Source organism: Xiphias gladius, chromosome 16, assembly GCF_016859285.1.
Source record: "Xiphias gladius isolate SHS-SW01 ecotype Sanya breed wild chromosome 16, ASM1685928v1, whole genome shotgun sequence".
NCBI classification, from domain to species: Eukaryota; Metazoa; Chordata; class Actinopteri; order Istiophoriformes; family Xiphiidae; genus Xiphias; species Xiphias gladius.
Window position 1 is genome coordinate 8,182,845 of NC_053415.1, and position 23,808 is coordinate 8,206,652.

A 23,808-nucleotide genomic window follows, 5' to 3' on the forward strand; every position below is an offset into this window, starting at 1 on the left:
AAATCCTGCTTCTTCTCTCTCATAGGGTTGGCCCAGTTTCGGCTCAGGGACCCTATCATAATTGGACACATATTATTTGGATCATAACAATCTGCAGACACTTGGAATCTCCCAGATGACCGGTCATCTGGGAGATGAAATGGTACTTCTGCATAGAGGCGATGAAAAGAAGTTAAACTTGAAGGTTCAAATGAAACAGGTACAGATCTTTTCTCAGTAAGGTCTTACATATATCATTTGAATTGCCAGAGGAATTTGAATTGTTCAACAATCTCCTCCTGTGCCATATTTGTACACAGGCAGAGAGTGGAGGAGAAAATACGGTGTCTGTGCACAGTGCTCACGTTTTTGCCCTCAAGTTTAGCAAGTTTTTATGTGACTGCTTTTGTAAATGGATTTTTGTGAACTCTTTTAGAGGACTATTTCAGTGCTTTTAAGGCAGAACTATGAAGGGAAAGCCAAATCCAAAACATTAGACTGGAAACACTTTTACACTCTTAGTTTACAAGATAAATTTACGAGAGGAATTCTAGCTACATGAAAGTGCTTGAGCTTTCTTTGCATTTGATAACTTTGACTGAATCACAGTGAATTTTACCCAGCAGCAGTGGTGAGATGTAATGAACAACATTTACTCAATAGTGTACTATTAAGAAATGCAGAAAAACAATTCCTAAAGCACATTTGTTGGACTTCAAGGAGCCACACAAATTTTATTTAAAACTTATTATCCTGTAATAAAATATTATGAATTTTGTCAGATTTAACTGCCCAACAGTATATAAAAAGGAGTTAAATTAGCCCCCTTTAAATGAATTACAACATTAAAAAGCTGTTTTATTTTATGTTGTTTATAATATATTGCAGGGACAATCAATCATCAAATTATACAATATATCATCAGGATATAGATTAACACTGACAGCAGCCATTCAGCTACTTAATTAGTAATTTTACTTTTGACACAGAGTACTCTAAATTGTGGTTTTGCCACATTTACTTAAGTAAAGGATGTGAATACTCATTCTACAACTGCCAGGCGGGTGTACGCCTGGGAGTATGTCCTTTAATATGCAGGGGTGGACAAAACAATGAGGACAGCTGCCTAAGGTGGCACTCGGGCTGTTACCCATTCAGTGATTTTACAGGTTATGACATCAGCTCCTCAGCAGCTAATGAGCCTTTTTTAAACAAAAGCAGAGCTGTAGAGAGCTTTGAGATGCAGACTGTGTGAAAACATATTCCTTTGCTGATCAGATAGAGGTTTAGATCTTTTGAAAATATGAACTGGAGCTTCACATAGTCCTTAAGCAGTGACATGATGCTAGTTAACCGATTTAACAACTTCTGTCCAGTTTCAAACACTTGTGTGTCGCTATGATTAATTACCAGACTTTCCCAGTAAAGTTAACCATTCGGACTGTGTTATGCTTAATCCAATAGAAGCAATAAATTTGCCTAGATGGGGAAAGACTAGACATGTTCTCCAAATGCGTCACATCCATTTGTGACTAATCATAACATCACAGCTGAACTTTTGATTATTGGATTAGATTTGGCCAAAGTGCGGTGTGATGTTATTCCCAGACACTTTGTGTTTGTGGGTACATAGATCGATGTGTGTACTGGCATGTGTTTCCACTGTGTTAATAACATGTTGTAATTTTCCAACCCTTTTGCAAGTTTCTCCGGCTAGCGCACAAAGAAGTTCTCAGTCTTTCTGTTTTTGTTTTTGTTTGTGTTGTTGTTTTTTTTTTTTTTTGTTTTGTGTCTATTGTTTAATGCAAATCCAGAGGTGTATTCTGTCACAACAAGCCAAAATACAGTAGTTACTCAAGAAAGACTTATTTTATGATTGTGATTCATGGTGATGAAATGGGTTGATTTAACTCCAGAAAGGTATTGTTTGAATTTGTATTGGTTGTAAACACATATTTTTGAGGAAGTCATACAGTTCATTTAAGATTTACTACATCAACACAAAAGTAAATATTCCCATTTAGTCAGAGTGACTATTCAGTGTGATTCATCAGCATTACGGGCAGAACGGTAACTTTATTATAACAGATCTAATCTAGTCTGTCCTGCCCACGATTTGAAAGCCCTGGGTATTTTTGCTCTTTCTTCTCCGTCCAACGTGTGTCCAGAGGGCTTGTGGTGTTGCCGCTTGTTTGCAAAGAGATAGAGGAGACCAGCCAGATGGGTAACACACACACAGTCACAAACACACAGAGATAGTCTTGGAGATAGAGACAGAGGGAGATGACTTTTGGATCAACCTTCATACGCTCCGTGTCTGACCTGCCACACACATGTGCGCACACAAAGACAGAGCACTCAAAACAGATACAACGTTTTTTTAAAATAAGGCACATTGTGGTATTGACCTTCTTGAACTCCAATGTCAGAATAAATGCTCATCAAAAAATCCCTTCTTTTTACATTACAGGAACCCTTTTGTGCTTCTAGAACAACAGGGACTTCATTTCATGAAAAAGTATGCACTTTAATAAATTAACTGTGACTTTGGTTCCATACAAATCTAAATAATTAACACAAGTAAAAACATACAAGCACCGCTAAAAAAAGAAGAAGAAGAAGAAGATGCAAAGCTACTTTATCACTGAATAAAAAGGTTGTGATTTTCTGTCATTTGTGTGACAAATGAGAGAAACTCTTATTTATTTTACTGTCATCATGGCACTCTGTACTGGACCGAAGACCTGTCTGTCTGAGATACACATGATTAATGCTGTTTCTCTACTGTTACTGTAAAATGTCCCTCTATTAAATGTAGATGAAATTAAGCTCAGCTGTGATTTAAGTCAATAGAGACTGTACGGCAGGTCCGTTTCTTTGTATGTAGCACCATCTTGTGGGAATTGTTCAAGGCTAAGCAATGATGCTATAGCGTCATACACTAACTATACTGTATGATGAAGTTGAGGTTAGTAATGGCTATGAAGTTGTACTTGTAATTTATACTTTATGGAAGATAACACAAAGTCAAGTGAATACACATTAAACAAATGTATAATCCTTTATGTCAACGGAATTATCAGACTTTTGTCAGACCTGATAAATGATTAGCTCCAGTCATTTGTGCAATTTTATTTGTTTTTTAAACGTTTTATTTTTACAAAACCTGGAAAGTCTCAGAGTAAAATCGCTCTATGTCTCTCTCTAATCTCTCGTCTAAGGGATGTTGTTTAGCAGGCAAAAACAGTCCAAAGTCAAAACAAAATAGCATGAAACCCACCAAGCTCATTTAGATTCAATTTGCCTTTTCCTGACAGCTCTGACTGTATACCTTATACTGCATTTGTGCATTACACAGTAGCATATGTATACCCACTGTGACAAATCTAGTGATACTCTATCTTCAAAAGTTAAGAATTAAGATACACAAATATATATTCATTACACCGGCCTGGCGCTGTGTAGTTTACATTGGCTTAAGTGTGTTTTGTTAGGACTATTTGAAGTATGGCTTTATTCGGGGATAAACGATCATGGTGCCACATTCTGATAAGTCACCCTTTATGAGCAAGTTAGAACTTGAAGGTTAGAAGGTTTTATCAGTGTTAATTAATCCTTTACTAATGCTTTATAGATCAGTTATAAGTCATCATTGAGAACAACTGGGTTGCCACACTGTGAAAAATTCCTCTGCCAGGTGTTTATCCTCCACCAGGGAACTTGATGCATAAGGAAGACTCTCTAATGAGCAGCTTTCTTTCTGGAAAACATGCAGAGACCAAAATCCATTCATTAACAACTTATAAACACATGTAAGTGCGGACTTACTGGCTTTCTTTGAAACTGCGAAACCACAAGTATTTATTATTGCATTACTAGCATACAACAACTATACAACAACTGCATTATTACCAAATAGAGAGAATAAATACTAACCGGGGGGATTTTAACTACCTGGCAACCCAAAAGGTTGTTCTAATTTATGACCATAACTGATCCATAACGCATTTGGATGATTCCGGTATTTTTAGATTGTAAAAATTTAATTTTGACTACTTTTAAATCTATAATTAAAGGCCTGGCAGTATGGATACGGTTGGGAGAAGGCACTTTTGGTCATTTATATAAAAGAATATAAAACAAAGTATAAAATAAAGACCTTTGACTCCATTAATAAAATACAGATTTCAAAAATGCAATTGATTAAAACTTTTCTAAGGACTTTTGGTTGTGTTTATTTAATACATGACATTACTCTACATTTTGAAGGGAGAGTTATGACATCAACGCCTTACTGCATCTTCATAAGGATGACAGCCTAATGACAAGACAACATGTGGGGGACATGTAACAGGGCAACATGTGGCCCCGTCCTGACTGCACAGTCCTCCCCGCGGTTCCCCTCCACCAGGTCGACACCAACGCGGAGCGCCGCGGCTCGGCCAATCAGCGAGGAGGCGAGTACGTAATGAGCAGCCAGCCTGCAGTGCGCGCTTTGACCGCAGTGCGGCAGCACGTGCGAACACATGGAATCTTACACAAGCTATTATCAAACGCTGAGGGCGAGTTCCGTAATATGTTGCAGCCGCCCCCCTCCCTCCCATACATGATCCCGCTGCCTCACTGAAGGTAAGTCGTCCGCAGCCCCGAAGACAAGCTTAAATCTCTCCGCGAAGATTGAACGTAGGTTTCATTCATGGTCAAGTGTAAGATCATCTAAATGCGATTCCGTTGTTTGCATTTTAAAGTTGTCGGCAGCCGTGCAGTTTTCTTCTGTCTGTTTTTCCCGCATCTGTTTCCTTGCAGCCTCGCAAAGTTCCCTGTCTTTTTCTCCTTTGGCCTGTATGTTGAGTTTTTACAAAGTTAACCACCTGGTGTGTAGAAGCCAGACCAGGTACTGACAGTGACTTTTTCTTGACTTGGAGGTGTTCGGGGACAGGGGGGAGCTGCTACATCCCTGAGACGACAATGAAGTCCATCGCCTGGATCTCCTCGTCCGTCAGAGCGACGTGTCAACACACCTCTCCGTGTTTCCCCTTAAATCGCGCTCCAATCCGTTGCAGTTCAGTGGGGAGACGCACCGATGTGGATGTCCCCGGCACAACTGTAGTTGCGCAACAGCCGCGCGTAACGGGTCTGCGCGCGTTCCACAGCATGCGCGCAAACACGGCGGTGGCCCAGCAGCTGAGTGCCGCCCCTCTCCCCACAACGGTGCCCCTGCCAGAGACGAGAGACGATGAGCTGACCGCGTACCAGACTGCGAGACGCAGGCCACCTCAAACAGCATCAGGATCAGCTCCACACCTCTCTCCATACAGCCCGTACACCAAGCCACAGAGCAATGCGACCGCCCTAGTCAACATCCGGTCTCTGTTCGAAGGGGATGTGATCCCTGAGCTGTGCTCCAGCCTGGCGGACTTCCCCAGCAATGACAGAGCAGAGGGACTAGCCACTTTACTTGGAGCCTGTGTTGAATTTGGCTTGGAAGCCCACAACCCTCTAGTCCTCAGACTGGTGGCAGAGTGCCTGCAGCTCCTCTCCAACAGGGACATCAGGGTGGCGCAGCTCTGCCACCTGGGTGAGGTGGCACACGCCCTGGAGGGCCGCCAGTCAGCGATGGTGACAGAGGTCCTGGACTCCATAGGTGCTGCTGTGGAAGAGGACGTTGTCTCTCCCAGCGAGGCCGTCAGAGTCTACTCCCTTCTGGCCCTGTCTTCCGACCTTGCCAGCCAGCAGCAGGCACTCATCCTACCCGCTTTGCACAGACACACTCAGAGGCTGGTCCACCGTCTGAAAGCCAGTCAAGTCAGCAATATTCTGCAGTCCCTTGCAAAGTTACAGCAGAGACAGGTAGGGAGTGCAGCCACCTCTCAGTGTCTCTTTGATTGGTACTGTGACGTCAGCTTGTGAAATGTCCCTTCTGATAACTTCAGCCTCTGTTATTTAGGTCCTTTGGGGGACACTGTAACTATTTTATTTACTCTCCTGAAGTGCCACCTTGTAATTTGTTTATTTTATGTGTGTGTGTGTGTGTGTGTGTGTGTGTGTGTGTGTGTACGTATATATATATATATATATATATAGGATCCATTTGAAGTGTTACAGTACATAACACTGATACTAATATTCTGTGTCGCAGGCCATTTCCCTGGTGCTGAGGCTGAGTCACAGGGCGTCGCGGGTCTTTAAGGCTTTTAGCGACAATGAAATAATTAAGGTGCTCTCTGCGTTGATGAGCCTGGGACAGCATCATGAAGAGCTCCTGGCTGCTATGGAGAAACATGTGCCAGGTGCGATTTACTTGTTTTAACTGGACTCTGAAAGTTGTCTGTTAAGTCTGATTTAGGTTTCATTCCTCAAGCCTTGTCTATTTTAGTCACAAATATGTGTGTGTGTACTGTTGTACGGAAAATGCAAGAATGCGAAAAATTCACACGGAAGTTCTTGTGCCGTGTGTGTCAGGGAGGCTGGGAAAGTGCGATCCAGAGCTGATCAGTACTGTCATGGAGTACTGTCTGCAAATGAGGTGCCGCTCCGAGCCGATCTTTGAGGCTGTGGCTGAGAGCTTTGTGTGCAGTGCTGAGAGGCACACCACCCTTCAGATAGCCAAGCAGATTGTTGCCATGGGGAGGCTCAACTACCTGCCACAGGTACTGTACATACTCTGCATCAAAACACAATGAAATGGAATGAGTCTAAAACTAACTTGCAGGCATACATCCGCTTTAAAAACATGTCATTCTTGAACCAAATGGGTTCTTGTGAATTTTGCATGTATAATTTGGTATATAACATTATTTACAGTTTATCTGATTGTGATTATTGTGATTACTGTAAGATTTGCCTGTGGAAGACTAAAGGATGGTCTCTTACTCAGAAATCATTATGTTATCATTAAGTTAACATGTCTACAAGATCATCCAGTGATCTGTCAATTTATTAACTGTCTTTACTACAACTTACCCCAAAATTAATATCCTCTACTCTAGTGGCAAAAACAGCATGACATAAAAAATCAGTCTGTTCTAATTAATCTCACCTTTGCTCCTCAGTGCTCCAGCCAGATGTTTAAGAAGCTCGAGAGCATTTTATCAACAAGGTTTTCCCAGTTCCAGCCTCGCTCCCTGATCGAGGTGCTGCACGCCTGCATCCACCTGGAGCGCTTTCCGCTCAACTACGTGTCCAAAGTCTTCAGTCCATACTTCCTACAGAGGCTGCAGGGTATGTATAGGTATAAGGCTCGTACAGGCAGAGAAGAGAGAGAGAGAGAGAGAGAGACAGTTTGTCACAATGTGCATTCATCAGGTGTTTCCGTATTTGCCGTCTGAGGATTCGGAAAGGATACACACTTGGTTGAGTTGAGTTGTGTCTGAGTCAGGCATGTTCTTTTCTGCTTGTTGCTTAAACAGACAGGTTCAGAACTACACCCAGACTCTGTTCTGCCATTTTTCACATGCGGATATCACTTCATATGTACACTGTGCATAAGAGACTTTTATATAATAATATTTGCAGTATGTTTAGTACAGTACAATTTATTTATAAGTGCATGTTTGTTTTTCTGTTTGTCAAAAAAAGAAGGCATACCAAAGCTGCTGATATAAGGCATGTGGTGTAGCCGGTCAGTGTATGTAGTGTATATGTAACAGGCTACATAATGTCTGGGTAAGCTCTCCTTTTCTGTCCCACAGCTCAGGGGGAGCCACTGGACAAGAATGCACTGGGACAACTGACACAGCTCCATCTCTCCACCTCATTAGAGTGTAAATACTACTGGGTGAGCAAGACATGGCTAAATTAAGAGTTTTTGACGTTAAAATAGTGCTCATTCACTAACATTGCCTTCCCCAAGTAAATGAATCGTGAGCAACGACTTTTCATTTTGCTTATAGAAAAATGATTACGTCAGATAAGTGATAATCATTAACAAATCCTACCCAATGCCTTCTTCCTCAGGGTCCCAGACTGCCTTACTTCCTTCATGTGAAGAAGTTCTCCTCTGTGGACCAGGCCTTTGAGACACCTATGGACAGTCTCTTGTACAAACATGTCAAAGGGCCGCTTACACAGCTGCTGGGCGGAAAGTTTTACTCTACCAGAATCTTTACTCCCAGTGGATACACCGTAGGTAAGCTACAAGGATATGTGTCATGCAGATCTATCATCAAATTGGGGCATTTAGCACGGAACCAAGAGTCACGGTACACGGCATCAGCATCACCTTTACATGTTTAGTCTGCCGAGATGCATTATATTGGGACATTTTATGGCATATCCTTTCAAAAATTCAAAACAGCCCACCCAGGTGGCTCATGAAGCTAGCGGCTAACCGAGACACCACGCGTTTGACGGCACCTTGTTGCACCTGCTGTGCTCACAGGTACAGTGTTGTTCTTTTTCATTCTTCTCTCCAGATATTGAGATATGCCTGGATGAGAAGGGATATGTTCTGCCTCTTTCTCAGTGGGATCAAACATACAGGAGGTAAGAGACTGGCTGGAGCAGTCACAACGGATTCTCTTCGACGCACACAATAGTGGGCGAGAGGGTATAGGCGATACGACGGTCGTACCCAAACACAAATACAGATTGACTAACAAGTCAAACCAATGATATTTTGAAACAGTCGACTGATCATTTGAATTTTTCCCAATGTCTTGTCCACGTGTAGGATGGCACTGTGTTTAGATGGTCAGAACCGTTTCTGCAGCAACACGCAACACTTGCTGGGGAAGGAAGCCACTAAGATGAGACACCTCCGCAGGATGGGCTATGAGGTGGTGCAGGTATGCTCGTCAAAGTTTGTCGACTTCATCATCGGAAAACTACATCTTTGCAGCTAGGCTTTACATCTTTTAATGCTGCTAATTTGCAGCTTTTTCATGGTAGACTCTAAAGTTCACTAGTTATCCAACATATTTCACCTAACTTGCAGTTATATTAGTTGAAATTTCATGTTTTTAAAATCGCTCTTTTATAATATTTTTACATATTTTTTTTTACTTTTTTACCTTCGAAGCGTTTTAGCCAAGTAATAGCTGGTCAAAAATACACCCCCCCCCTCTCCTTTATCTGTACAGACTCTCTTCTCCATTTCTCTTACAGATCCCTTACTTTGAATTTGAGAAGCTCAGAACTCAGAAGCAACAGGTCCAGTATCTGCACAACAAGATATTTCCCACCATCTTCAAGTTCAGCCACTGACATCAGTCACCTCACGGGTTCAGTACTAGTTCAGCCAGAGGTTTCTCAGTGACTTTTAGTGGTTGATCTGTATGTTACTGTACAAATCAGCCATCCTTCCAATGAACTGGATGGAAAAATATGAAGAAGATCCAAGGCTTAGCATATAACGGTGAAGAGCTGGTATTCAACTAATCTCACTGTCCAGAAAAAAAAGGCAGATTAAAACATTTTGCAGGCATATACTATAATTGCCCCATGACCCAGGCATAATTTAACCAAACTTACTGTAAAACTAGAAGGGCACTCAGAGATCGCAGGCCTATGCTAAGAGAAAAAAATAAAAATTCATAGTGAATGATCTGGATCAATGGGTCATTCCCTGGCCGTTGCCCCATCCCTCCACCAAGTTTGGTGCAAATCAGTTTAGTACTTTTTGCGTAATCCTGCAGACAAAAAAAAAACCAACAAACGGGGACAGGTGAAAACATAATCTCCTTGGCGGTGGTAGGTTTAATTAAGTTTTAGATTTTTGTCATTTTATGAAACAACCTGCCCCGTTTTGAGAATTAAAGTATAAAAATGTCAATGAATAATTTTACAAGGATTTTTTTTTTTTTTTTATGAACAACAAGGCATCTAATACCAAAACTGTCTATAAAGCGAAAGGAGGGATTGGAAATGTTTAAATGTCTGTTTATAATTTTAAACAAAGATGAATAAAATCACAACCCAGCTCCTAAAGTGGGTTAGCATTAGCACCTTGAAGACTACTTCCATGCCTGGCCAACTGAGTGACAACACATCTTTCATTTGCACCTTGTGACCTAAATGTAGCACTATTTCTGTGGCTATAGTTACACTGACTTTACCTCTGATTTCAGCTAAAGTCAGTTTTGAAAAATAATTCTGGCCTATATTTATCCTGCTGTTAATTTATTATGTTTTTAAATGGACATGATAGTGACTATTTATGCTTTTAATTTGAATACAAAATATGTATATATTGTGTTGCTGTCTCAACCTTTGTCATTGGCCCTGTTTGCACCTGATTTTCTTTTCGGTGGAAAAAAATAATGTGACTCATTCACTGGACGAGATGTTCAAATTCAAAATGAGATGTACATGAGATGTACAAATGTGTGACATGGAATATGCTTTTATTTGATGTTTGAAGATATACCATAAATTGCCTCACATCATCTCATCTGGTGGTGGACTAATTAATTGCAGAGAGATACTTTGAAAAAAATATTGAATAGATTTACATTTAACAGTCAATGAGTAACAGCTTCAGTATGAAAATTTTCCCCTATTGTACAGTTACCCACATTGCTATCATCTGCTATTTATCAGACAGACAAACAGAGCAACACGGGAAATGTGGAATCATGGCCTAAGATTAAAAAATGAGACGGGTAGAGCTGATATGCAGAAAGTAAAATCCAAATGTTGTGTAAATGTTGTTTGCAGTACCGTTGCTGAATGAAATCAGAGAAAGTACAGTATGCTGGTGTCCTTTTGTATCCTCAGCCTTACAGAATTCTTAATCTGGTCAGTTTTCATCTAATAGTCTTGCAGAATTCATACAAATACAAAAAGGAACAAAATCTAGTATACAGTATATCACGGTCAAGTTGTCTGCGGGTACATTTCAGATCATTGCCATATTGTGAATTTACCATGTTTCTCATTAAGTTGCCATTCAAATAAAGGAAAGAAAAGAATCGATGGCACTCGGAGGGATTCAGGAGAGCTACAAATTATATCTCAGGGCAACCTGATCATGTAAAAAAAGGCAGCTGATAGGCAAGCGAGAGATGATTGAGGGAGATGGGCCTCTGGGATGTTGGATAGATGGCGAGGCTTTATATTAAGTCCCCACTGTATCCCTTTTGCCTTGCTCCTCTTCGACCATGGCTCTGGACATCCTCCTGGTTCTAATAAAACACACAATTTATAACCCCTTTTGTATAATATTTTATTTCTGATTTATGCAACAAAAAGTGGAAAGAAGTAATGCTGCCATAGCTACCGAAACTGTGTGTGTGTGTGTGTGTGTGTGTGTAAAATGTCTTTCTTCACCTGGTAGAAACAGGTGGCAAGATAACAGTGCGTGGGTGCGCTGTAAGGACAAGCTCTCCTCTGACAGCTTCCATCATCAGGTTCTGGAGGGTGTTCAGCAAAACAACTTCACTCATGTCAGCAGGCACACGTTCAGTGTGGAGAGTGTCCTGTGTTTGGGGTGTGTTTCCCAAACATCCTGCAGCCCCGTCCCTGTCCACTGTGTTTTGCTCTTCATTCAGTCCAGCCTCCGTCCCACTCAACAGAACTCGAGGTTGGGATTTACTTGGAGATGAAGATGTGGGACAGGTAGGGGGGCAGAGAGAGGGACAAGATTCTGTTGGCTGGTAGGTGATGGGCTTGGAGGCCAAAGCAATCAGAGACTGGGCAAAGGCTGAATCATCAACTATGTTCCTGGAAAAGGAGAGGGAGGAAAATACATAAATGCACAGACATACATCATTTCTTGCTACAAAATCCAGTCATCATCTAGCTGATTCAAAAATCACATCTAATATCAAATGAGTAAGTTTAAGTGAATATGTCAGGGTGGATGTCTGCATGTAAGTCTTTACTGTATGTATCTGGGTGTCTGTAAGGATTACCTTAGCAGAGAGGTTAGTATGTGCAGGAGGATGTCTTTCTCAGGCCCATGTGTTGGTGGAGGCAGCCGAACAGAGAAGGGTGTGCTTGAAGAAGTGGTTTCAGGCTTCTGGGGCTTGACTGACTGGAGGCACCTGAGGAAAACAGAAGAGATGAAAACATGTTTGCCTCAGCGAACATGATGGTCAGGGTCTTTTGGAATGACTAATTCCCTAAACTTGAAATCTGAAAAGTTTTTTTTTTATGTGCGTTTGTGTATGTGTACACAAATTTATAAAGAAAATTCTTATGTATAAGTTATGAATATATATAGTCAGGAGATTATTCAGTGATGCTAAGTGTGTTCTATAAAAGACTTTACCTATGAAGCTTATTGAATTGGTCAGGAAAGTGTGTAAGGTACTCCAGAAGCCCGTGGGAGTGTGCTGTAACCTCCAGATGCAGCAGAGCAGGTTGGGGTGGTTCAGGCTGCCTCTGTGCCTTTGCTTTTTCATGCCCTGCCTGCCGATCAGCTCTTGTTAGCTTAGTGCGTTCAGTGCCCACTGTTTCACAGCTACTACTGACACAGATAGGAGGAAGAGTCTGAAAGAGAGAAAATGAGACAAAAAGGTGCAGTGAACATGAAGCTGAGCTTTATAAACTCTCAAAGGTTCATATTTCTTCTGCATGTCTGGAAATTTATCTGATTACTATAATATTAATACACAGGACAGGCCTTGTAATTACAGCAAATGTAGACCACCTTATATTTCCTGAGTGGTGGCCCTTTTCTTACTGGAGCTGCTGTTACAGATTCCTGTAACAAGAGAAAGGGTGAAAACGGTGAAGAAGACTGTTACATCATTTCAAAAATTTGACAATTCGAGGAAGGACCTTATCTATCAGATCTCCTTGGCTGTGGGAAAGGTTCTTATCAGTGATAGTGAATTCCTCTTGCTGTCTCTCTCTCTCTTTCTCCCAGCGCTGCAAAGCTTCATGGTACCGAGTCAGTGCGGCTTGCTGAATAACCTGAAGAGGAGAAGAAAGGAAAGAGAAGGAGAAGGCAATGGTTATTATAGAGAACCTAATTATAAACCTGTTTGCCAAACAGGACTAAAATATCAGTGAAGACTGGACTTTAGTTCACCAGGCTAAAAAAAAAAACACTCATGCTGCTTGATGCAGCTTTAAATCTCCACTGGTACTACTGTGGTACCTGACAGATGAAATCTAGCCGATAAACGGTGGGGTAGTCAGTAGAAGTGAAGGTAAGGACACAAAGAGCACTCTCTCCTGGACACAGAATGCCTTGCTCTGGACTGATCTGCACCACCTGACACAACATACAAATTCAAACCTCATCAGCATGTTATGTTAAGCTTGTGTGGAATGTCACCTGGCACACAAATAACAGTTCATTTTTTATGTCTTTTCAAGCTAATCAAAGAAAAAAAAAAAGATGAAATCACTGATATACAGTATGATGAATGTCTGTGACTTTCAGATACAGCAACACAATGAGGGATAAACTGCTTGTTTCTTCTTCAAAGTGGTCTAACAATAACACAAATATATAAAAGATTATGCATAGGCTTAATGTACGCCTTCCTGCACCTGCTGGTTGCTCTGCTGGGGCAGGTCCCATGTGTATTGGACAGTGTCTGTGTGAGACACATTGGTGAGGAAGAGGATTCTTGAAGATGGTGAGCACACTGGTATGTCACCTAGAGAGACACTGTCCTCAGACAGAAGTACCACCTACAAGCAAACACACATACTGAGATGAATGCAAAGAGCCTCAAGTGATCACAGGTACAAGGGCAAAACGATTTAAAAGGACTTCAGATTTAAATTAAAACATGATTTGAGTGATGTTCAAATCATGAACATCAAATCATGAGCATCATTCAAATCTCCTCTGTCAGGAGAGTTGGTGTTGTTGTATTTAACTCTGTTCATAGCTGCTCTCACCTGTCCTGGGAACGGCACCCTCTGGACACAGGCTACAGATGCCTTAGTATCACTGCAGTTAAATGGGTTTGAGGAGCCCAGTGTCGGAGTATCAAAGCCACATCCCTCAAACCTCACCAGTGTCGAATCCCCATCCTGGATGTGGATAGGAATATCCATCTAGTGATATACAAAATCAGCAACAATCAAAATCGCAAACAGAGACTGGACATTTAGGGAATGACTGGCAATACCACAGAAGAAAACACTTGGTGAAACATGGTGCCTACAGTAAAAGTGGGACAAACCAGTTGTACAGTATAAAGGATCTGAAGGGACAATGGGAAGAAGACAGTTGAAAGCAGGCAGTATGGCTCAATCCATACATGGTACATCTTAGCCTCCAGTGGAGAAAAGATCCATTCGAGCATGGCCGTCTTCCCGGGGAGGACTTCTCCCTCTGGACTGAGGCAGCACAGCACTGGATGGTTAAAGTTGTCCATCTGAAGCTGTGACAACACAGCTGTGTCCACTTCATAATGGACTGGCACTGCACCAGCATTGTGTAATTCACATACCTGCAGGACAAACAAAGATATACAAATAAAGAGTTACCATGGTTTTCTCTAGACTTTTACAGAAGCTTAGGTCGTAGTGTTAACAGTTCGAAGTATTTTTAATATAGAGGAACACGCTCCAGTCTAACATGCCTTAGACTACCAATACAACTGTATTTAAGTTGCAAGTTTAGTAGGTGGAGAGACCTGTGGAAGCTGTTCAACAATTAACTGGAATGCAATACATACTTCAGCTCACAGTAAACAGGCTCCTCATATTGACTTAATGTCAGAGAAATTGAACACCCACCTGCCTCGGAGGACTGCAGTCCCCTATAGTTACAGGGGTGAAGACATGTCGACTTGAGACAAAGTGGAGGTATGGTCTGTCTCTCTCCACTGTCACCCCCTTGAAGTTAAGCTGTGCACAGAAACACATCACAAGTACATGAAGTTAAGGGAAAATCTAACAACTATGAAGAGTTCGCCATTCTTAGTGATTGATTAAGTTACTGCTCTCCATCAGCTCTACAGCAGTAGAGAGACAATACTGGAATAGCACTACTAATTGTGCAATAGAAGTGAAATAAGTGTTAATTATAGCAATAAATTAATTATTAAATAATTTTGACTATATCATTACTGTCTAACATTTTTTATCAGTGTGTTGTTAGAGCTAAAAAATATATAAGCCTTATGTACATTTATCTGGAGTTGCACCTCACCAAGATCTCTCTGCCGTAAGAGAGTTTGAACACAACAGGAAACCGATCTGTCCCAGCAAAGTCATGGCTGTGAATTAAGAAGTTTAGATTATTTTGGGATCGCATAATTAGTGTGATCTGATGTCTAGAAGAACTGCATTCTGCTAAAAGAAAGACATATTTTGATCGTTGTCAGAGCCATAATAATTCAACAAAGGCAGTAAAGCTTAATTGCTGTTGCCAATAGTACCAAATTCTCTGACTTGGAAACCAGTCTGAGCTGTATCCCATGCATTAATATCAGACCTGTAGCTGAATTGTACTGCCCTCTGCTGGCCTGGGTGCAAAATTCCAGAACGAGGAGAAATGCTGAACAGACGGTTGTCTTGAACCTGTCAGGGAGATGAAGATATTTGTGCTTTATGACTGTATCTTTTTTTAGAGTCAAAATGTCTTATTTGAAATCTGAATCTCAATGGATAAGACATGCCTGACCTTCATCTGGTGCAGCTCAGTGTGGCTGAACTCTCCTGTCTCTGCCCAGTACTCCAACTCTATCTGTTGGTCCTCTGGAAACAAGAATGCCCTAATATTGAAGAGTTAGCAAAAAATTAGTATATCAGCAGTCAATGGACCAAAGATTACTAGAAAGTCTATTAAAATTGTCTCCAGCAAACTCTACTTTACAGTCCACAGGAGTGTAACCACTATTTTTATCAGAGCAAAATTGTAAAATGTTAAAATGATGTACTGTATATGACAGTCTGGTCTGTTATACTTCACTGTATACATAAATAAGCAAATTGTGACAATATAAAAAGAATGTTAAATGCAGTTATCTCTCATTTTGGATGACTGTTTTCTCTATAGTCTGGTGTTTGCTCACCAATCAACAGGTATGGAACCAGGGTTGTGAAACATCAGCACAAATGTTGAGGGGTCTGAGTTCATGGGAGCAGCACTAAAGTTGAAATCCAACATGACTTTGGTGAAGATAGAAGGACAACTGCGCACACTAAGGTTAGAAGAGAAGACAATGTCATGTATACATCATGGCCTGACAATGTACTGTAAATACAAGTACATTGTATTTACAGTACATGTAAATAGAACAGACAAGATATCTATTGTTCAGTTGTAATTTTGATCATAAAAATGTAATCAAACAAAAAATTCAAGACCTTTACAACAAAATAAACAATCAGTACAATGTTTAATTGTTTCTATATGCTGCTCATTACCTGTGCCTGGTGGGGGTTCCATAAGTGAGTTCTACAGAGGAGGGGTCGGACAGCAGGTGCTTGTTGAGGCTGTCTAATGAGAAGAGTTTCCATAGATGCACCTTGCTGAGTCTGCTAACACTGCCACCACTGCACACATCAGCCACCTGTAGGGTGGGGAACACACCCTTAGTTCGCACTTCACACACTGCCTGAGGAAAGGATGACGCAAACCCTGGGAAGAGAAACGGACACAGAAAGGGAGAGAAATTATAAGAGAACAAATTCAGAATATATTCAGGTTTGTCAAGTTTGTGTGTTTGTTTTCTATTTACCACCGGCATTCAATGTCTGGTAGCTGATTTTCCACAAGTACTGGCCTCGTCTGTATGGTCTGATAGTAGATCGGAGCAGCATTTTGGAGTGTGAAGTGATGGTTCCCCTCTCACAGTCCAGCTGTAGAGCTAAAAGGAACAAACAGGACATACTGTATGTAGTGTACAACACTCCTTCAACTAAATCTGTCTTTGTAGTTGTCAGCAGTCTTTTTGGTACAGGCTGGACAGGCTCTACAATGAGGACTTTTTTTTACCTTGCTAACAGATGCACATGGTAACATCAAATACTTTGTCAAAGAGAACTGATGAATATCATGCACATATATACATAAAACAACCTCAAAGAATACCACAAAAGAGAATACCACTTGGCTCAGTCTCAGGGTCATAAATAAGTTCCTCATCCAGAAGTATCTGCTGTACTGAGAGACAAAAGGACACTGAACAGGGGCTGTTGTTCACCAGAGGAACTTCAATTGACCTGTAACTTCCAACTAGAGTGTCATCTACATCCAGGACTGTTTTTTCTGCCTGGGGAGGAAATAAAACATGAACACACTGCTTGGTTAATTTCACTTCAAGATCAATTCATGTTTGAATTTTCTAGAACATTTAAATGCAATCACAGTACATGCACACACATAAAATACACAATGGCAGTCCTACCTCTATGAAGCCTTTGGAGCCCATTCCCACCACTTTGAGGGTGAGGTGTGACTTGTTACGTTCATCAGTCTGGATTGGCCAGAAGGTGAGAGTAGGTTTGAGTGAGTACGTTTTCTCTGTCAGCGGACTGAAGGACCATGTCTGGACCTTTAGTAAAAATGAATGAAGTCAACTACTCAGACACTTGTTTTAATAAATTGCAAAATACTGTTTCCATAAATGTACTGTATGTGTGATTCTCTCAATCTCTCACTGAGCTCTCATTGGGATGCAGTTCACCAGCATCTGGTTCAACAAAGATAAGATCCTGGTCTGGCTCTGGAATGATCCATTGGAACCTATCATAAAGGACAATCACAGAGATCCAGCTGTAGACAAGATTAATGATGCTGGGATAAATCCAGACTACGAACAATACACAGAAAAATGTCTGAAATACAGGACTAGAATAACAACACTGGGATGACAACTCAGCCAACCAACCGCAGAGGTAGACGGCTGAGATTCCTGATGTGGTGGGATCGTCGCGTCCGTGATCCCAAAGCTGTTGGCTGGAAATATAAACTGCCGTCTCCTTCCAGAGACACACGCAGCTTTTCAACCACACTCACAACTGTCAGTTCCTAAAGGGAAAAGAGAGAGATGCAGAGATAGACCTGAAGGAACAATTTGACTCTCAGCGGCACCCTCTGTGTCCCTGTGTAGTGTATGTAGTACCTTTGTGTGTTTATCTGCATTGAGCTGCAGCTGTAAACTGAACCCCTGTCTGGGACTGTCTTCTGTGGGAGTTGTTCTGACGGTGAGGATTTGGTGATGCCCAGGCTGGATCAGACCACAATTCGGAATTACAGACACTGACTCTGACAGGGCAGGGTTTGAGCTGTGGTCCAGACGGAAAGTAAGGGGCAGTACTCCACCATTCTGGAGGAGCACTGTCTGATAAGAAAGAGCACTCAGGGCCGGAAACACCTATGATGAAAAATATGTTATAGTTACAAGACTATCTTGCTCTCAGTCTATAGCAGTGTTTCAATGTCCTTTATAGTGATTTCACTGGAAAGTTTTACTTAGAATAGGCCAACAGTTTTTGTTTCCGACTGAAAAGATACATCACCTCTAATACCATCTTAATTTTTTGCTGTTTTTTGAGCAAATGGCAAAACTAGAGATAAAAGATAGACCAAATGAGACAATTACACAGAAAGAAAGAGAGAAACATACTGTAAGATTTCTGTTTTTTCTCATGTGTCTCACCACTTGATGGGGCTTCAGAGAGCAGCATGGGATGAAGTGCTCTTTGCCAGGCTGAAAGGAGTGGCCGATGACTCTGACAGTCGCACACCAAGGCGGACAAAGCAGTCTCTCACCAATATGATGATCATCCTGCAGAATCAAGAGAGGAGGGCAAGGGGGGTAGGGCATGAAAAAAAATTGTCGTATAAAACTGTTGGGTTTTTAGAGTTGTACTCACAGCAAAGGGAAATGAGAACACACTTTTTGACATATTAACTCAAAAAAGAAAAGTACGATTGCTTGTTGTAATGGACTTTTTACAGTAGTACAGAATATCCTTCAATACCATTTTATAGTATGCAAAGCACTCGAGCTGCGCTCCGTGCAAAGTGTTGAGCTGCTTGGGGTTATAGGTCACTCTGAATGAGGTGGACTTCAGTGGAGCCAGGTCACGTGATGAGGGACAGACAGTAAACGGAGAGTCTTGGGCAACAGTCCACACCAGGCTAGAAGACAATCGCATGCAACAGTAACCAGACCAAGCAAGAGAAACAATAAAACTGATATTCCAGTCAAATTTTATACAGAAAATAAATGTATGTTGGTAGTGCCATAGTGAGAAGCCACAGTCCAAGGCAGGCAGTGGTACCTGAGTTTCCCTCTGGTATGGTTGGTGATGGACACAGACTGCGAGGAAGTGGAGGAAGTAGACAAGGAGGACGACATTCTGTGATTAAACAGCAGCTCACTTGGCACCACGGATACATGTGGAGACGATGAAGAACTGGAAGAGAGAGGATTCATGCACCCCAAGCAAGACTGGTAGTATTCCTCCATGGGAGTTCTCGGCACAACATGAGCACTGTGCAGTCTTTGATTTGACTGCTAGAAAATGACACAGAGAAAGACTCAGAGACACTGTGCCCTCTACAAGAGACATCTGTTCCTTCAAGATATTTAAAAAGACAAATTTAAATACAGCATATATCTGTGGCACTTTACCTCCTCCAGGGCGGAGTGCACCCCCCGCTGATCCAAGTGTACAGTATGATCTTGCTGCACGGCACTGAGAGTTTCTGGTGGGTCTTGTCTGCGATACCAATGAAACTTGTACAAAACCAAGTGTTCAGGTTTCATAATGGCTGGTTGCTGGAGCTCTGAGTGACAGGTACCAATCAGGTCAAGGAACAGAGGGTCCTAAAAGGAAGATTAGGTAGATGGTAGTTAGTCCTAATTAGTTTTGTGTCTGTGTTGTGAATGTGTATACATCTGCATGTTGGCTCCTACCCGGTGCAGTATGAGACACGCCACTCTCCTGTGGTGTGCAATGGGCTGCGTGGGCCTATAGACAGCCCTCAGCGTGGTATGGCTATGTGGGCGTACAGTGCCACTTGCTGGCTGGATACTAAACACACTGTGCCCATTACAGTCAAGGTCCCATTGGTAGATGGTTTCAACAGGAGAAGAATTAACCAGCTCTACTGTCTGTATAACTGCTCCTCCTTCCTCAACACATCCAAAGTCCACCACAGAGGAGGACAAGGAAACTTTGGTACCTAGTTAAAAAAATAATCTTTTTTATATATATGTATCTAAATCTAGATTGTGAGTTAAAGCTTACTTCCCTGTTTCATTTCAACAAAAGCTGAAGAATATGCTTGTGGGGTACACATTTATCCATCTTTCAGATAATGCAAAAAAAATGTATTTTTCAGTTGTGTATGTGTGTGCTTTTCTGTGGTTCCTTACCAATACAGCTTCCAGTGAGTTTAAGCTGGGTTTCGTTAAGTGCCCCTCTGCATTTTAGAGATAAGTACTCCACAGAAACAGTATCCACCACAGCAGGAGAATAGGTGACTGTAGCTCGTAGTGATTCACCAGGCGCCACCTTACCCCTGCTGACGTCACAGCTGAACTCTGACCCAAAAAAGGGCACCCCGCCGGACAGTCGTGACAAAAAGAAAGATGCAGTTACCTGGAGGAGTGAGTAAAAGAAAAATGAGAGGGAAGGTCATTAAGAGTGTACACATGAATTTGTACATCTTTTTGTACTACTCACAGGAGAAGGGTTGAAAATATCAAAGTGTTTCTGCAAACTTTGGCCAACTGCCACAGAACCAAAGTGCAGCTCTGGACCCCCCTGTTCTTTTTCCTCCTTGGTAGCTGGATTTCTAAGCTGAAGACATGGGTATTTGGCTAAAAGAAGAGGCAAGAAAAGAGGCAAGTGAGCGAGTATTGGTTCCTACTTCTCATATGGTTCAATCCATAATACAAAGCAATATTTTCAACATGTAAAAAATAAAGCTGCAATTAAAACAAATATGGAACATCTATGCTTCTTTGCTCAAATTTGCATAGTTATACACACTCAGATTGGGGAACAGTTGGGTAAAATCAGGGGCTTAAATGATATGCTTGAAGGTCTTATCAGTCGTTTTGAACATATAGATTTAAGGCATGTTCACATGTTCAACATACAGGTCGTTTGTTTTTTCAGTTTTAGTAACATTACTGATGCAACCAAACTAGCCATCAAGTTGAGAGCAACCTGGAGTCTTATTAATAGATTTTGGTAGTGGACAAAACCCATCTACTTACATTTGCGTCACAAATTGCGCTCCCAGCAGTAATTGTTTAGGTAGTGATCATAAAATCTGTGTTAAGTAATACATGTCTGCCTCTGTTGCCAAAGCTGGTAAGTTTAAATGGTAACCTTTTAAATCCATATAGCCACATACCCTTTAGCCAAAATCTTTGGATCTATTAAAACCATCTTATCCTGTCTCAGCTGCTGGTTATAGTACCTAGTGCCTGCAGCAGCACAGTGCAGCAGCTCTCTGCCTTGTCCCCTCCAAACCTGCAGTAGGCCTGTTGCTGGTACACCAGCGCCTCTTGTGGCCAGAAGACCACAGTGATGTGACACTCCTGGCTGGGCTTCAACAGGCCTTTCGCAGGGCTCAGCTGGAACGGCGCAGCACATACCCACTTGAAGCATGTCTGGAGTTTACTGTGGGAAGAAGAGTATGCGGAAAGTGGGTAAGACACAGAAAAAAAGGGGCAGGAGAGAGGGATTAAGGAACAAGAGTGATGTAAAGTGAAAGAAAAAGAGCAAAGATTTTGACAAAATGTTCTCATTTTTTTGTCCACACTCATATGTACCTTGCATTTTTGAGCCGGAAAGTGGTGCGTGAAGAGTGTTGAACAGCACAGAGTGGAAGCAGCACAGAGTCAGGAACCTCCAAGGCATGACAGGGAATGGTGGCACGGAGGCATACTTTGAAGCTGCCATCTTTACTTTGAAACTCAATGCCGTCCTCATACTCACACTGTCCCAAGCAGTCAGACAGACACACAAACCGATACACAGACAGAAGACATGAAACAATCAAGGTGGAGCATATAACATCCCTGATGGTGAGACTATAAACTTTTTTGTCTGCAATAATTAAAATCAGTCCTTTTTATGTGGTCCGTTTAAGAATACAAAATATACGTGTCCTGACATTTAAAAGCCCTGCAGCACATCTATTTCAGAATATATTTTAAGATGAAGTGCTGTTAAGTTTGGCATGTGTTACCCTCTGTAGCGGTCTAAAGGTGACTGGGAAGGAGAAAGAAGTCCCTGGGCTGACAACAATTATCGGGGGAATTAAGATGGTGAAAAACTTGGACACTGGAGGCCTGTGAGGGGACAAAGGGGGGATAAGTTAGCCTGTGGATTCCCATCAAATTTTTTGTGTATACTGTAGTTTGGCAGTAAATAAAAACATCAAAAACTTAAATGTGTACGCATAAGTGTGTCTGTAAGAGTGTGTAAGACCTCAAATGTAGCTTCTGCAGCTTGTTGTGAATGTTCTTTAACACTAATGTTTTGGTAAACTCTTTTCCCAGGTCCCAGTCCTCCCAGACCAGCTCTGGCCTCGTTTCCAAGCCTAAGAAGCAGCTTCTTTTGCTGGACACATGTCGCTGGTGATCCCCTTCCTGTTGCCTGTTGTGATTCCCTAGATCCTGCCAGGTGGGGCGTTGCAGAAGATGTGAATTTTGGAAAAAGACAGATAAATGACTTTAAGACTCATTAATTGAACCTTTAGTATTTAATACTCTTTGTAGACCTGAAACTGCCATATTCCTATAGTTATTTCAAAAAAGACCACCTTCTTTACAAGCAGTGAGCTGTGTTATTCTGCCCTGAAAGTTTTGTGCTGACATTATTTGTGGGACTGACCAGTAGAAATGGATGAGGTCACTCATAAATCAACATGTTTTGTGCACATGTGCCATTATGTCAGAACAACTGAGGACTAATGCACAAATGGACAGATATGGTCAATGTTATCACAATGCAGTCTAGTAAAAACTAGCTCATGAGCAACACTGTAACTGTTTAATGGCATGCAAAACAGACTAATATTAACTGTGATCAGTTTGATTAAGAACGTTTATGGTCCATTCCCTTTAAAATTGTCCCTGTAGTAGCAGCCCACCTATTTATTTTTCTCATAGGAAAACATAAATAGGCAGAGAGAAAAGACCAGGACAGCTTTATGATAAATAATAGACTGCTGGGGCTCATAAACCATTGCTCATCCAGGGAGGTATATAAACTGATCAAATTTCAGTGAAACTTCAAAGATCTGTTCCAAAGCGGGCCGTAAGTTATAAATGATGCCAAGCTGTTTCCATTCAATCTTTAGTTACTTTAGGATCCTCTCCAGCGCTGGGGGGCTGCCATGGTGCTTCTGAAGCCAGCGGGTCTGGACCTCGAGCCTCAGCTAACATGACTGGGAAAAGAGAGAAGGCGTTTACACATCCACAAATCATAAAGTATGGCGCAAAGCTGCCGCCCTGGCGTCCCCCATGGTTCTGTCGAGGACTTGCAATTTTTCACAGTTTACGCAACCATTACTCTCACTCAAAACGGACGGCGTTGGTGGTAGCAGCATGTGACGCCAAGCCGTATACTGGGACCACCGCGACACTGGCTAACACAGGGCGCAGGAAGCTGGCAGCCAAACGGACTGGTCTGACACACGGACGCACATCCTTACCTGCTTTCAGACGTCGTACAACAAAGCTTGCCAGCGAGGTTCCTGCAATTCACTCCATGTGACTTCTGAAAACACCGCGAACAGCAGCCGAGGGGAAAGAGGTAAGGATGTTTGTGAAGGCGTTTCCGTGGCAACGAGCAATTGTTTGGCTCGCGCTAGTAATTGCTGTAGCCGAGGAGGGACATTTGTGTTGCGTGAACTGGTGGCATATATTTAAAAACTAGAGAGTTCGCATGTATCACCTATGATGATGTGTGTTATTAGAAACTTGTAATGGGATTTCT

General features: G+C 41.8%; 2 protein-coding genes and 1 long non-coding RNA gene across 6 annotated transcripts; 2 read left to right on the plus strand and 1 right to left on the minus strand.

The window, feature by feature from the left end:
- The first annotated feature begins 4,493 nt into the window (after window positions 1-4,493).
- On the plus strand, window positions 4,494-10,733 carry LOC120801624 (FAST kinase domain-containing protein 3, mitochondrial-like). 2 transcript variants are annotated; one of them, XM_040148780.1, is made up of 10 exons: window positions 4,494-4,608; window positions 4,919-5,829; window positions 6,119-6,269; window positions 6,442-6,629; window positions 7,032-7,200; window positions 7,671-7,756; window positions 7,936-8,107; window positions 8,394-8,463; window positions 8,651-8,765; window positions 9,085-10,733. In XM_040148780.1, the coding sequence occupies exons 2-10, from the start codon at window positions 4,948-4,950 to the stop codon at window positions 9,181-9,183; spliced, it is 1,932 nt and encodes a 643-aa protein (XP_040004714.1). In that variant the 5' UTR covers window positions 4,494-4,608; window positions 4,919-4,947; the 3' UTR covers window positions 9,184-10,733. The 2 variants fall into 2 exon arrangements, with proteins under 2 accessions (XP_040004714.1, XP_040004715.1); XM_040148781.1 differs by having other exon boundaries at window positions 4,606-4,662.
- Window positions 10,517-23,638, minus strand: cfap65 (cilia and flagella associated protein 65). Of its 3 annotated transcripts, none has more exons than XM_040148778.1 (35): window positions 23,525-23,638; window positions 23,175-23,257; window positions 22,297-22,484; window positions 22,055-22,157; window positions 21,636-21,802; window positions 21,281-21,483; window positions 20,536-20,672; window positions 20,226-20,451; window positions 19,764-20,032; window positions 19,479-19,673; window positions 19,126-19,361; window positions 18,823-18,982; window positions 18,498-18,626; window positions 17,961-18,212; window positions 17,727-17,866; window positions 17,497-17,581; window positions 17,244-17,390; window positions 16,943-17,108; window positions 16,575-16,703; window positions 16,261-16,474; window positions 15,906-16,034; window positions 15,515-15,605; window positions 15,326-15,411; window positions 15,041-15,107; window positions 14,626-14,736; window positions 14,145-14,336; window positions 13,780-13,938; window positions 13,423-13,566; window positions 13,025-13,141; window positions 12,703-12,837; window positions 12,572-12,625; window positions 12,191-12,411; window positions 11,832-11,963; window positions 11,248-11,640; window positions 10,517-11,102 (listed from the first exon to the last, which is right to left on the minus strand). In XM_040148778.1, exons 2-35 carry the CDS (start codon window positions 23,253-23,255, stop codon window positions 11,036-11,038), a joined length of 5,325 nt encoding a protein of 1,774 aa, XP_040004712.1. In that variant the 5' UTR covers window positions 23,256-23,257; window positions 23,525-23,638; the 3' UTR covers window positions 10,517-11,035. The 3 variants fall into 3 exon arrangements, with proteins under 3 accessions (XP_040004712.1, XP_040004713.1, XP_040004711.1); XM_040148779.1 differs by lacking the exon at window positions 23,525-23,638 and adding an exon at window positions 23,389-23,491 and having other exon boundaries at window positions 15,906-15,980; XM_040148777.1 differs by lacking the exon at window positions 23,525-23,638 and adding an exon at window positions 23,389-23,491.
- Window positions 21,398-22,875, plus strand: LOC120801626. The gene is made up of 3 exons (XR_005709118.1): window positions 21,398-21,512; window positions 21,650-21,890; window positions 22,368-22,875. It is a non-coding gene; the product is annotated as an uncharacterized LOC120801626 (long non-coding RNA).
- Window positions 23,639-23,808: the final 170 nt, after the last annotated feature.